Below are 13,417 nucleotides of genomic sequence, written 5' to 3'. Positions count from 1 at the left end.
TTCACAGATTAGAACCTTCTGGTTATGCATTTATTAAAGTGTCAGGTGTCCACACACAACACTGTGGACTTTTGAAACTAAAACAGACACTTGTATCTTTTGACAGCATGTGAAAAAAATTGTTAGAAGTGCTTTATAAAAACATTTTTCTTGCAAACATAACCACTCAAACGCATCCCACAGCTTCTATATTAAACATTAAGAGAGCAAAGTTTTACTTCACCCACTATTAAATACATATTACATTCTTCTCAAAAACCAGCGTGACCATTAAAACTGTAATTACAGTAATTACTTTTCATCGCTGGACCATTTTATTATCAGTGAACCTCCTTATAAGAGTATTAAAAGATTCACTGTATCCTGGAGTAATTAGTGGTTGTATTAGATTGATGCAATTAGTTTTTAACAGCATTTTTTTCTAGATCTGAATACGAAGACAAAAGTTGACAAAATGAAAGAAGCTTATATGGAAATACTGTATCGTTAAAAGTCAAATATGATTTTAAACAAGCACATTTGAACATATGTGAAATGATGCTAAGATAAAATACAACACATTTAAGAAAAAAGCTTATCTTTGCAAGTTAAGTCTGTCATGTTCTGCTGGAAGATGTAAGAATATGTTAGAATTTGTCTTCCAGACAGAATTTAAAAAAGTGCCCAGATATCTGGAGTATCAAGTACTTGTACCTGGGCAGCATGGGCCATGGCGCCCTGGGGCACTCACTAACACAAAATTAAATCTGTATTACAGCACAGTTAATGGTGCCAATAATAACATCTAAAACACTGATGTTTATGTATATTGTCAAACACAGTTAGTTACACTTGGTTTACATCTCATTGCAATTCTGTTATAGCATCAATTTAAGAAGTGCTATTTTACTTAAGCGATCATTATTCTTCAAGTTAAAAAAACATGTTAAAAAATAAAATGATGACATAAAATAAATGATCTTCATTCTCTCTAACAGTCCCTTTTTCTACATTTTTTTGTTATGAATTACAGTCACCAGAGGGCATGTGTCCATCTCTGACAGACACCTTTCTTCAAGCACTGGGAAGTGGTTTTGTGCAAACTGGACCACTTGGGGTCTGAACTGTAAGACAACGGCAGCATTCTGTCTCTGTCTGTTTACACTCGGAGCTCCTCCTTCCAAGGTCCTTCATTGTCCAGATATCTGATTGTCTTGTTCAGATGTGTGTCACGCTTTGCCTTTGGCAGCGGCAATACGCTCAGCCATAGTTTTGACAGGAACACCTCTGCGAGTCACTTTGACATGGATAAAGAGTGTAGCAGGAGAAAGGCTAGAACCATCTGCCTTCAGTAAGTGAATATGTCGATAACCTGGGTGGGGAGAAGAAACAAAAAAAAAAAGAGTATGACACATATTAAAAAGAACATCTGAGAGTGAAGACTGACTTGTAGACTAAATCTTAATAAGCACCTATGCGAAAGCTTGTAAAAGGTAAAGTGAACTGCCCCACAAAGTCATTTTTGGCAGCATGATCGTGGTCCTCCACTACAAACCGCACCAGGGCCAGCTCAGGGACCTGCAGCTGGAAGCTCAGAGTACAGTCCCAGCGAGGGTTGAAACCTGCAGAGGGCGCACAAGAGCTGTAAATACACCATCTGGTGCATTAAACCGTTCAAACAAACTAATCATGGCATTGGATTGAAAAGACTCCTACACAAGTATATATTCCAAGATTTGAATAAGGTACAAAGAAGCTTTCTGACATCATCTCTTGTCTCCTGTCACTGCATTATAAAAGTAACACTGATTTACAGAAATGCCTGCATTGAATTTAAATATACATAGATAACATATATATTATCACTCTGCAAAAAAAAAAATACATATAAAAATGTATTTTTAAAATTTTATTGTTGTGGATAAATAAATAAATATTACCATTGTTGTCAATGCGGTGGGTTTTTTGTTTTGCTTTATCAATAGCCACCCCATGAATTTCCACCCACACTAGTGGGTCCACAATGGAGCTCGCCTTCTCTGTGTTGATTTTTGGCAGCTGTTGTGCAGATATTATCTGAAAAAGCAAAACATAATTCATCATTGTGTGCATGAAATTATCATTAGAAATGTATAAAAAAAAAGTCTATTGGAGGCAACTTTTTTGCAAAATCTGACAATCTGGATAGCACACAATAGCTCTATGTTTAGACTCTAGTTTAGACATAAGGGAACTCTTCCAGAGGAACAACAGAGGATGGCCTCTCCTCTATGAAAAAAATTGAAGTATGGACAGTAATAACAAGAACTAAATGACACTATGAAAAATAAACTTGCCACAAAAAGGAAGGAAACTTCCTTTTTCTTCTAACAATACTTCTTAGCAATAAATCCTACAGGGAGTGCAGAATTATTAGGCAAATGAGTATTTTGTCCACATCATCCTCTTCATGCATGTTGTCTTACTCCAAGCTGTATAGGCTCGAAAGCCTACTACCAATTAAGCATATTAGGTGATGTGCAACTCTGTAATGAGAAGGGGTGTGGTCTAATGACATCAACACCCTATATCAGGTGTGCATAATTATTAGGCAACTTCCTTTCCTTTGGCAAAATGGGTCAAAAGAAGGACTTGACAGGCTCAGAAAAGTCAAAAATAGTGAGATATCTTGCAGAGGGATGCAGCAGTCTCAAAATTGCAAAGCTTCTGAAGCGTGATCATCGAACAATCAAGCGTTTCATTCAAAATAGTCAACAGGGTCGCAAGAAGCGTGTGGAAAAACCAAGTTGCAAAATAACTGCCCATGAACTGAGAAAAGTCAAGCGTGCAGCTGCCAAGATGCCACTTGCCACCAGTTTGGCCATATTTCAGAGCTGCAACATCACTGGAGTGCCCAAAAGCACAAGGTGTGCAATACTCAGAGACATGGCCAAGGTAAGAAAGGCTGAAAGACGACCACCACTGAACAAGACACACAAGCTGAAACGTCAAGACTGGGCCAAGAAATATCTCAAGACTGGTTTTTCTAAGGTTTTATGGACTGATGAAATGAGAGTGAGTCTTGATGGGCCAGATGGATGGGCCCGTGGCTGGATTGGTAAAGGGCAGAGAGCTCCAGTCCGACTCAGACGCCAGCAGGGTGGAGGTGGAGTACTGGTTTGGGCTGGTATCATCAAAGATGAGCTTGTGGGGCCTTTTCGGGTTGAGGATGGAGTCAAGCTCAACTCCCAGTCCTACTGCCAGTTTCTGGAAGACACCTTCTTCAAGCAGTGGTACAGGGAGAAGTCTGCATCCTTCAAGAAAAACATGATTTTCATGCAGGACAATGCTCCATCACACGCGTCCAAGTACTCCACAGCGTGGCTGGCAAGAAAGGGTATAAAAGAAGAAAAACTAATGACATGGCCACCTTGTTCACCTGATCTGAACCCCATTGAGAACCTGTGGTCCATCATCAAATGTGAGATTTACAAGGAGGGAAAACAGTACACCTCTCTGAACAGTGTCTGGGAGGCTGTGGTTGCTGCTGCACGCAATGTTGATGGTGAACAGATCAAAACACTGACAGAATCCATGGATGGCAGGCTTTTGAGTGTCCTTGCAAAGAAAGGTGGCTATATTGGTCGCTGATTTGTTTTTGTTTTGTTTTTGAATGTCAGAAATGTATATTTGTGAATGTGGAGATGTTATATTGGTGTCACTGGTAAAAATAAATAATTGAAATGGGTATATATTTGTTTTTTGTTAAGTTGCCTAATAATTATGCACAGTAATAGTCACCTGCACACACAGATATCCCCCTAAAATGGCTAAAACTAAAAACTACTTCCAAAAACATTCAGCTTTGATATTAATGAGTTTTTTGGGTTCATTGAGAACATGGTTGTTGTTCAATAATAACATTATTCCTCAAAAATACAACTTGCCTAATAATTCTGCACTCCCTGTATACCGTTGGAAAGTCTCTTTATTTGTCTCTAACTCCTCATGTTGGTGACCAGCTTGGTCACACACTGCTGTGGGATGGGATGACATTTTTCAACCAGCATTTACTGCTGTTAAACTACCAATATGTCTTGTTTCTTCATAATTCAATTATCCAATCCAACAAATAACACCAAACAAGAGTTATTAGCAGAATAAGCTGTTTGGCGTTGGCAGAGAAGATTTGGCAAGTTTTTCATGAGTGCAACCCACATTCTCAACACTACTGCTCAACCCACAAATGCATTTTCCTTACAAATGTGGTATCCTTCCAGTGGTATATAAGATTTATTACCAAGAAGTATTGTTACCACAAAGAAATAATCAACCAAACACTAATTTCCTTACTTTTTATGTTAAGTTTAGAACAGCGGTACAGAAATCTTACTATAACGTCTATCTCCTCCTTAACAGGTAGGCACATCTGAACGAAACTTTGGAAAAACTTCATCACATATATTGTGGTTATTAAAATCTATATGCTTTAAAAAAATATTCATGATGAATTTAAATTCTTTGGATTTTTGTGTATCTATCTATCTATCTATCTATCTATCTATCTATCTATCTATCTATCTATCTATCTATCTATCTATCTATCTATAATGTTCATTTCCCTTAACTTAGTAACAGTTACTCACTCGTATAGTCAGCTGAGTCGGGGTATGACCGGGGCCTCCTCCCGTGTTTTCTGGGTTAAAGTTGGATGTGGGGCTGCACAGGAAGCTGGGTTTGAGGACGTATCCACAGTGACCATTTGCTAGGAAGCGGCCCTGGTTCAGGTCCATTTGCTCCCCAGCCGTCTGGAAGTTTAGAGCCACTTAACGGCAGAAAGAGGAAAGTGGAGGGACACGGGATTAAATTAACGGAATCAGAGATGTCAGCAGGTTACATGTGACATGACAGTAAGTTTACAGAAATAAAACACGTCTCTGGGTTTTTAAAAAGCGTAGCTTTCAGTGTGGAGTACCAACCCAGCTGGCATCCACAGTTCCACATTTCCTGAGGATCATAGTTGGATGATTGAAGGCGCTGGCCACAAGGGTAGATCCGGCTCAGCTGCCTGCTGTTGTGTCTTACAAAAAGCTTCCCTGTAAATAAAAAGACAGAAATCCACAAGCCATGATACGTTGAGGGCTAATTATAATTTCTGTAGAACCAGCTGAACCAGCTGCACAAAAGACACGATGCTGGCAAACTTTTTGAATTTCTCTATCTGATGTCAAGATGCAATTATCTCCACTATTGTACCAGACTCTTTGATGTGCTTGAGGGCATCGTTTTCAGAGAAAGAAGACATTTCATTTGGCGGTTTTTCAGACACATTTCCAAACCCACGGAAGGGGACACTCTTGCAGTAAACCACCAGGTCGGATAGCTCGGGGCACAGTTTCGAACGGACCTGGAAAAGGCAATGCAAAGAAAATTGGTCAATTAACTAAAGCGTTTGTGTTAACAGCTTCCACGACTCAATAACAAGCCTTTCTTGAACTGACCTTTGCAGGATCCTTCATGGGTGTGCTCTTAATGCTGCTGGCTAGTTCATCTTCAGAGCTCGAAGAGAAGCTGGTGCAGCTGCTGTTCTTCACCAGCTCACCCAGGTGAGGAGTGTGTTTCTTTCCTTTTACCAAAATGCGCCCCTTAAGCTCCTGCAAGGAATGCCATTGGAATAAATTACTTTATTAGAAAGGCAAATGGGTCCAGCTGTGCTTCTATGTGTGTGGTTGTTGTACTTCGGGAGAAGGCAGGTCTCTCAGTGCCTGGTCACTGAGAGGCTCTGTGAGCAGTTTTTTGCCCAGGATACTACGGAGGTGTTTGTCCATGACAGCCTGCTGCTCCACAGAACAGTGATTCTCCAAGGACAGGATTAGAGGGTATGGGGACGTCTGCAGGGAGAAACACAGGAAAACTCTTATGCTAAGCCGTTAAAATGCAATTAGATCACATTATAGCAATGCAAAACCCAAGAGTATAATACTATACAAAATACCACAGGATTGCCTCAGAGTCAGGTGTATAACCAAAAGAAGTGCAGTGGGTTGGCACAGCTGTAAGCACAACGCATAACTGCATATTTCCATGAGTGAAAGCTACAAAATCTCTTACCTTGAAGGCATACTGACCGATGGTTTCAATGACTTCCTTAAAGGGCACTTTGGAGGTGAGTGTGTGCCCGTGGTAGATGACGGGTTCACCTTTATCTCCATCCCAGCAGTCTAGCTCCACACAGCGGCAGCCCTGAATTAGAGCCCTGACAGTGACAGATTTATTCATTTGAAACCACAGGCACATATCTCACTAGACTGACTGAGGGCCAATGTTGCATTCTTCTCTGTCTCAATACCTCATGTACGGCTCAGTGCTGCTCGCACCGGTGACTTGGTCCTTGGTAAGGTAAGTGTTGTGTGACGAGGAGATGAAGTAATGGGCCAGGGGGTGGGTCATGTCCTGGTAAACTCTGGCATGGTTAGGGTTGAAGACATCATTCTCCAGAGACAGCATGTACATGGTGAAACCATTTTGTGTCATGAGCAGGTTCTTCTGAGCTGTAATAAATGGTATTTTATTTCCATCAATTTGTAATCTTTAAGTGGATTTAACAGGATAACGAAGGGCTTTAAACAAGTAAAAAGAAAGCAGGGATACATGGAAGACGTGAAATGGCATAACATATCAGCCTATGTATATCATTTAGGAAGCAGAGGACAGCATGAGGAAGAAAGCTCAAAACTGTGGAAAGGGAATCAGACCTAGAGTTGCCAGAAGTATTATTTCTTCTTTTATGCTGTTAATTTACATAATTAATAATATATATTATGATATAAGTGCATCAAACTTAACTTTTCCTGTCTTTAACAATCAGTTAAATTCAATTCAGTTTAATTGACACCAAAATTAGGTTGCAGTTGGTTTTTAGCATGCAACATTAAAACAGGACAACACTGGTCACAACCACCAAACAGGTGGGCCTCTGAAAATAGATAACCAAGTTTTAGAAAAAAAAAACAAAAAAACAATGTTGGTGTGCACAAACCAGAGACAGATAAACAAATCACAAACCGGCACAACTCAGATAACCTAGGCTGCAAATGTACTTTTTTTTTTTTTTATTGAGACCTCTCATGAACATAATAATAATAATGGATTGGATTTATATAGCGCTTTTCAAGGCACCCAAAGCGCTTTACAATACCACTATTCATTCATTTGCGCATTCACACACTGGTGGAGGCAAGCTACGGTTGTAGCCACAGCTGCCCTGGGGAAGACTGACAGAAGCGAGGCTGCCATATCGCGCCATCGGCTCCTCTGGCCAGTAGGCGGTAGGGTAAAGTGTCTTGCCCAAGGACACAACGACCAGGACAGAGAGCCCAGGGATTGAACCGGCGACCTTCCGGTTACAGATACGCCTCCCAAACCCCTGAGCCACGGTCGCACCCCAATAACATAAGAGGTTTATAAAAAGTTATATTCTATTAAATATATATATCCAATCTAAGGAATAATTTCTTGTCTTAATTTGAAACTAAATTCTGTCATACAGTTGAGTCATAACTACATTCTTCTTGTGGTTAATATTATTTCTTGTTTACAGTAATTATTGTCAAGGGAATTAGTTGTACTGACCAATCCAGGGTGTAGTCTGCCTTTTCCCAAATGACAGCTGGGATAATTTTGATTTTTTTAAACAGATGTTATGACATTATTGCTAAAAGAAAATTAAAAGGTTTCCTCAGTTTAAGAGTATCAACTCTGATATGTTTAGTAATTTTACTGTTTTCATGAACAAAACTTATTCAGTGTCCTTTACAGTGGACAGCAGAACTTACTACCTCACGTTTTCATGTCCATCATTTAGATAGCAGAAGACAGATGGAGGGAAAAAAAAGCTCAAAATTGTGGAAAGAGAATCAGGCCTAAAGTTGCTTAAAGTTTGATTTCTTCTTTTATCCTGTTGATTTACATAATTAATGATATATAATATGGTAGAAATGCATTCAGCTTTACTTTTCCTGTATTTAACAATTAGTTCAACTCAGTTTAAATGACACCAAAATTAGGCTGAAGTTGGTTTTTAGCATGAGACATGTAAACAGGACAACACTGGCCACAACCACCAAACAGGTGGGCCTCTGAAAATAGATAACTAGGTTATAGGAAAAAAAGAAATCCAATGTTGGTGTGCACAAACCAGAGACAGATAAACAAATTACAAACAGGCACAACTCATAACCTAGGCTCCAAATGTACCGTTTCATGTAGACCTCTTATAAACATACAAGGTTTACAAGGCTTTTTTAGAGTGTAGAGTTATATGCACACTAAATCTATATTTTAATAGATATATATAATGCAATCTAAGGAACTCATGCAAGGAGCCTCTCTGTCATACCATTCCTGATCACTATTAATGCTTTGGGTGATGAGACCTAAAAAGCCCGGTTGAGGTAAGTATTAGGTGTACACAATGAAGTTTAATAAAAAGCGTGATGTTGATAGGTTACATGTTAAAATGATGTTTTAATGCTCAGATTTGTTTCCTTCTTTTTTTTTTCAGAAATGGAACCAATATCATTCATTCTGTAATTAAACATGACCCCATGTCCATTGTGAGGGACAGAAGATTAAAATAAATAAATAGCTTTTTTTCCGTAATATGTTTCTCTCAAACACAATACTTCTATCCCTTTATGCCCCTTTATGTCACAAATCTCAGATCATGTCAGACTGTTTCTTGAGCATGACAATGAGTTCACTCTCAAAGTCACGGAAAGAGCACCTTTAGGATGTGGTGGAAGGAGAGATTTCTATTTTGGATGTGCAGCTGACAGATCTGCAGGAATGTCATCATGACCAAAAATGAGGATTGTTTCCTGAACATTCTTGAATCAATGCTACATAGAAGGAGGCCGAAACAGGTACTAAGAAGGCATCCCTAATAAAATGGTTAGTGAGTGCACATACAGTATAATCAGTACTGTCATTATGGCTGAATTATAATAACTCAGTGATAAGAAAAGCGAAGCAAAGCACAACTTTTCTTTCTTAAAACAACGAGCTCTCACTGCTGGATTGCTTTTTTTGCACAGCAGCAGGATTGTGCCTCAGATTTTATGGTGATAGGCTAAATCGCTATTTCTTTTGTATGGAGACGGCATCAAAAGTCACATTCAGAATGTATTTATATATAAATATTTTGGGTTCCTCCTTTGAGTCCTTTAATGACTGCTTTTACAACTTACCCCGGTCATTGAGCTCATAGGTGAGTATAAGACTTCGAGCATGATCCAGCGACGCGTCCTCCCCTTGATCTCCCAGGAAATCACGCAGCTCAGCAGTGGAGAGCACGTTACCTTTACTTGAATAGTGTCTAAACACGGCATCTAGCTCAGGCCGTCGCAGCAGCTCCCTGCAGAACTCTTCAATTTCTGTGTGATCCAGGCGGCCATCGCCAGATTGGTCACACCGCTGAGATGCACAGAAAAGGTGTGTGTTAAAAAGAGCCAAGAAAGTGAACACACAGAGAAGAAAATAGACAATATCAAAGGCTGTTCACTTTTATTTTGGGAGTGCATCAAACTCCCTGTGGGAAAAGCACCTCTATAATAATTCAACGCAGCTGTGCGCACCTACGTTGAAAACATGCTTCTTTGCACTGTAAGCTGCACAGAGAAGAAGAATAACACTAACAATTCTGCCATAATAGTGAAGTGAGGGACATAGCAGGTAGTAATCCCTGCACAAAAGAGAAATAAATGGCTCGTGATTTGTTGTGGGGAAGATAAGAGGGAGGGGGTAAAGATGTGGAGTGAGGCTGGTGGTTGGCTTGCTGCTGGGGTTGGTAATTGAACACAGACTCTGGACTCCAGGGTGTCCGAGTAAAATGACACCTCCTTAACCAGATAGCAACAACTCTACAGCTCTGTAATTCCCTCACTTCTTTACACTCAGTGCTGCAGTTTAATGAGCATACAGGTACTAAAACATCACATGACTCTGACCTTGAATAAGCAGCGGGCATATTGCTCGCTCACGTCAATGTTGATCATCAGCAGCAGCCGTTTGACCTCATCGTAGCTCATCTTGCCGTCGTTGTTCTGATCTGCTCGCTTGAGGTACCCCCGAATCCAAGTGTAGGGAGTTAAGAAATCAAGCAAGACTAAAGCATAGAGTCAAACTGTTAAGACGGTACTTTTATATGGGATGTTACTGGGTTTTATTTGTTATAAATCCACTTAATACCTGCTCTTTTCCCAAGGGAGGTTATTTTTGCTAAACCTCCTTTTTCTTATATTTGATCTCTTTTTTATTCTATCCTGCTGTTATTGAAAGGGTCTGTATTTTTCCTTTTCATACTCACCCTTTCTAGCAAGAATTAAAGGACAAAATGCATATTTGGTACATGAATTTGATTTGAAACTGAGTCAAGTAAAGCATCATCTTCCAAAACAGATACTGGAATTGTCTCTTAGTGTTTTTCCAGACTGATAATGCTATAGCCTTTTGACACGATAACTATCAGCAACTGACTCATCTTTATGCATTTAGTGCTTTTCACATTGTGTTGGACCATTAAAGCAAAAGCCATTTACAATTCAATGTCAATTTTTAACCTGTTGACAGTTTATGGTGTCCTTGCACAGCCACATTAAGTGAAAAGCACTTGCTGCACTTGACATGAGTTTTATTTCACAATGAAAACAAAATGAGAAACAAACAGAGCAACGGGGAAGATCTTATACTCTACCTGAACACTACACTGCTATTTTCCTCTGGCTATGAGAGATTATAATTAAGAGTGATAGCAGGCCTATATTTAGACAGGGCTTTTTTGTCGAGCAATTACCTCTCACCTTAGCTATGCTGTGTACGTAGGACGGTACATGTGACAGCAGAGTCAGTCACCATAGCAATGCTGCCTCAGCTACGCTATATTTATTCTAGCATATTGGAAATTGGGCAGGATATTGGTCCAGTTTTTCCTTCTGACTCATTCTGGCCACTCGCTCCTTTAACATGCGGAGACCTCGCACCCAGTGCTGAGCTTCCTCTGCAGTGGGGCACTTCAGGTCCAGGCTCTTCCTGGCTCCTTTGAAGACCACTGTGAAGCACTGGTTCTCTGGTAGGGTTCCAGACAGCCGCCTCAGTGCCTCCGACTGGTAGCCTTCACACACACACTCCACCTCCGTCACTGCAACTGGGACAGGAGCGATAATATCGATGAGTAAACTGCTTCAGCAGGAGACCATGGTTGCACAAGAAGCAGCTAAAGGTCAAGTGTGAGGCGTTTTTAGAGAATGCGAGTGACACATTAATGAGACTGCGAAACATATTATATCCACACATGTTCGTCAGCAGACTAATTTTAAAACAAAAAAAACAAAAAATGACATGAGAGTAATGACTTAGACCTTCAGTGTGAGGTTCCTGTACTGACAGCTTGAGAATCAGGCTTCATTTAAAGTATGAGACATGAAAAAAAGAAATCTAACTGTGCTGCTAGAGGCCATTCAGTATCAGATAAAATATAGTGCAAAATATATATGAAATCTTGTCTTGTGCCCCCCCCCCTCCCTATAAAATTAAAACCTATTTATTCAAAGTTTTATTTATTTATTATTATTTTTCAAAAGGTTGTGTGGATGCCACCTGCAGCGGCTCTCCACCTGCCTGACTAAGAATTACCAAGAAAATTATTATATTCAGCAAAGTTCAAATGGGCTATTTCCTTAATCTAAAAGTAAAAAATAATTAAGGGATTTCTCAATTACCGTAAATACATTTTCCGTAGCACAGCAAATAGCACATTTGCCCTACATGTTCACAATCAGGAGGAAACACAAAACCCAACCACCAGGGGTCAAAAGTAGTGTCCTATTGCCAGCTCCAACCTGGGATAAATGGGAGGGGTGTGGGAAATAAAGGAGCAGCTGGATGTACGGTACATCACATCATCATAATATTAAGACAGCCCCAAAACATATCTGCACCCAAAGGACCACACCTAAAAAGAATATAAATAACCAGCAACGAGGTCTTTTTTATTTTAGCATGACGGTAGCAAACATGTTCTGCATTCTGCACAACATCACTCTGTTAAGCCGGTTGTGAATCCAGTCTGTCCACAGTTCAGACCAGTGAGTCATTAAAAGCTTTTGGCATTCCAAAGAAGAAGTAGAAGAAGAAGAAGAAGTAGAAGAAATAGTAGAAGTAGTAGAAGAAGAAGAAGAAGAAGAAGAAGAAGAAGAAACTCCCATATTCACAAGGGGTTGGCTTCAAAACTTAAAAATTCATAAGCATTGTAAGTTTTAACATTTTATATGCTCTTTGTACTTTAGTAAGGAAATATAGGATTTACGTTATTTGTTTTTATTTTTTCCAGCTCAAAAAGGGGAAAGGCGTTTTTTTCCCCAAAATATGCATATGCATTTTTACATTTTGAATCTCAACAATTCAACATCCTAAAGAGCATAAGTGCACTGCACTGCAAGTCTTCATTTTTGGCCCGGGAAAAAACCTCAGATTTACAACTATAAACAAGGGGAGGAAACAGGCTGACACTAACACACAGTGTCTCCTAGTTTATTCTAACACTAGAACTTTATTCAGCACAGGAGCTCTTCTGCTTCTGCACTGAGATGCCTGCTGGGCAATAAGTATTCTCTGACAATAACCTCATTCTCTTGCTAGAGGTCATAAAAGCCTCTGCAATCCACCTCTTCGAAATTACTCCGCATTCTTCCTTTGTGGTCATCTCGGAGCCATGGTAAAAGTAACATATACATGTGGGTGTGTGCCTATGTGTAGTGTGAAGTTTTAGGTGGTGTATATTACGCCAGGATCACACGCAACCCTGAACTTCAGACATTAGATCAAATCAGACCTGGGAGACTAGAAAGAGGGAAGAGAGCCAGACCTTTATCCCGTACAGAGATTTGGTCCTCAGCAGCCTGCCAGTGTCTTAAGTGGTCACTCTGTTCTCACGCTGCTTGATGTCATCATTCTATGGAGTGTTACACGCTGCAGCTCGGCCGCTCTGTGTCTATTTGCGGCATGGCTGGCACAATCAAAACGGCCTTCACACCCATTGACCCACAAACCTGCCCAACCACACACGCTGTGAGACAAGCGGCAAGGGTTAGGATTAAACTGCATTCTAACATAAGGGTGGAGATCACAAACAGCACAGAGGTGGGAGAGCCAAAGGTCAGGCAACAAGGGAGAAAACAAAGCTGATCTCATATTACGTGCTCAAAGCTTTCCACCTGGAAGTAAATTTTCATTTCAACAGAAAGAATTAGCTACAAAGACCTAAATGGAATGGGAGACTGAACAGATGCTGCTGCGAAGTCTCTTTTGCTCTTTTACTTTCATTAACTCTTCCAGGAATTGTGCTTCGGTAATTTAGGCCATCAGTCCAACCCTCTGATGCCATGACAGAAGAGTTGCGCTC

At 40.1% G+C, this 13,417-nt stretch overlaps 1 protein-coding gene across 2 annotated transcripts in view; it reads right to left on the bottom strand.

Annotated features, from left to right (window-relative positions):
- The window catches only part of plcd3a (phospholipase C, delta 3a), a 29,649-nt gene continuing 16,232 nt past the window's right edge, over positions 1-13,417 (bottom strand). For both annotated transcript variants that reach the window (XM_004552373.4, XM_004552374.4), the window contains exons 3-15: positions 10,933-11,161; positions 9,966-10,095; positions 9,207-9,432; positions 6,308-6,509; positions 6,070-6,214; positions 5,697-5,849; positions 5,460-5,612; positions 5,215-5,365; positions 4,938-5,054; positions 4,605-4,783; positions 1,920-2,055; positions 1,452-1,601; positions 1-1,351 (exon numbers count right to left, since the gene is read on the bottom strand). In XM_004552373.4, coding sequence (XP_004552430.3) covers positions 1,209-1,351; positions 1,452-1,601; positions 1,920-2,055; positions 4,605-4,783; positions 4,938-5,054; positions 5,215-5,365; positions 5,460-5,612; positions 5,697-5,849; positions 6,070-6,214; positions 6,308-6,509; positions 9,207-9,432; positions 9,966-10,095; positions 10,933-11,161 — 2,114 coding nt within the window. In that variant the 3' untranslated portion in view covers positions 1-1,208. The remainder of the gene's footprint in view (positions 1,352-1,451; positions 1,602-1,919; positions 2,056-4,604; positions 4,784-4,937; positions 5,055-5,214; positions 5,366-5,459; positions 5,613-5,696; positions 5,850-6,069; positions 6,215-6,307; positions 6,510-9,206; positions 9,433-9,965; positions 10,096-10,932; positions 11,162-13,417) is intronic.

This window comes from Maylandia zebra, linkage group LG4 (assembly GCF_041146795.1).
Source record: "Maylandia zebra isolate NMK-2024a linkage group LG4, Mzebra_GT3a, whole genome shotgun sequence".
NCBI lineage: Eukaryota > Metazoa > Chordata > Actinopteri > Cichliformes > Cichlidae > Maylandia > Maylandia zebra.
This window is presented reverse-complemented; position numbering and strand designations above follow the sequence as displayed.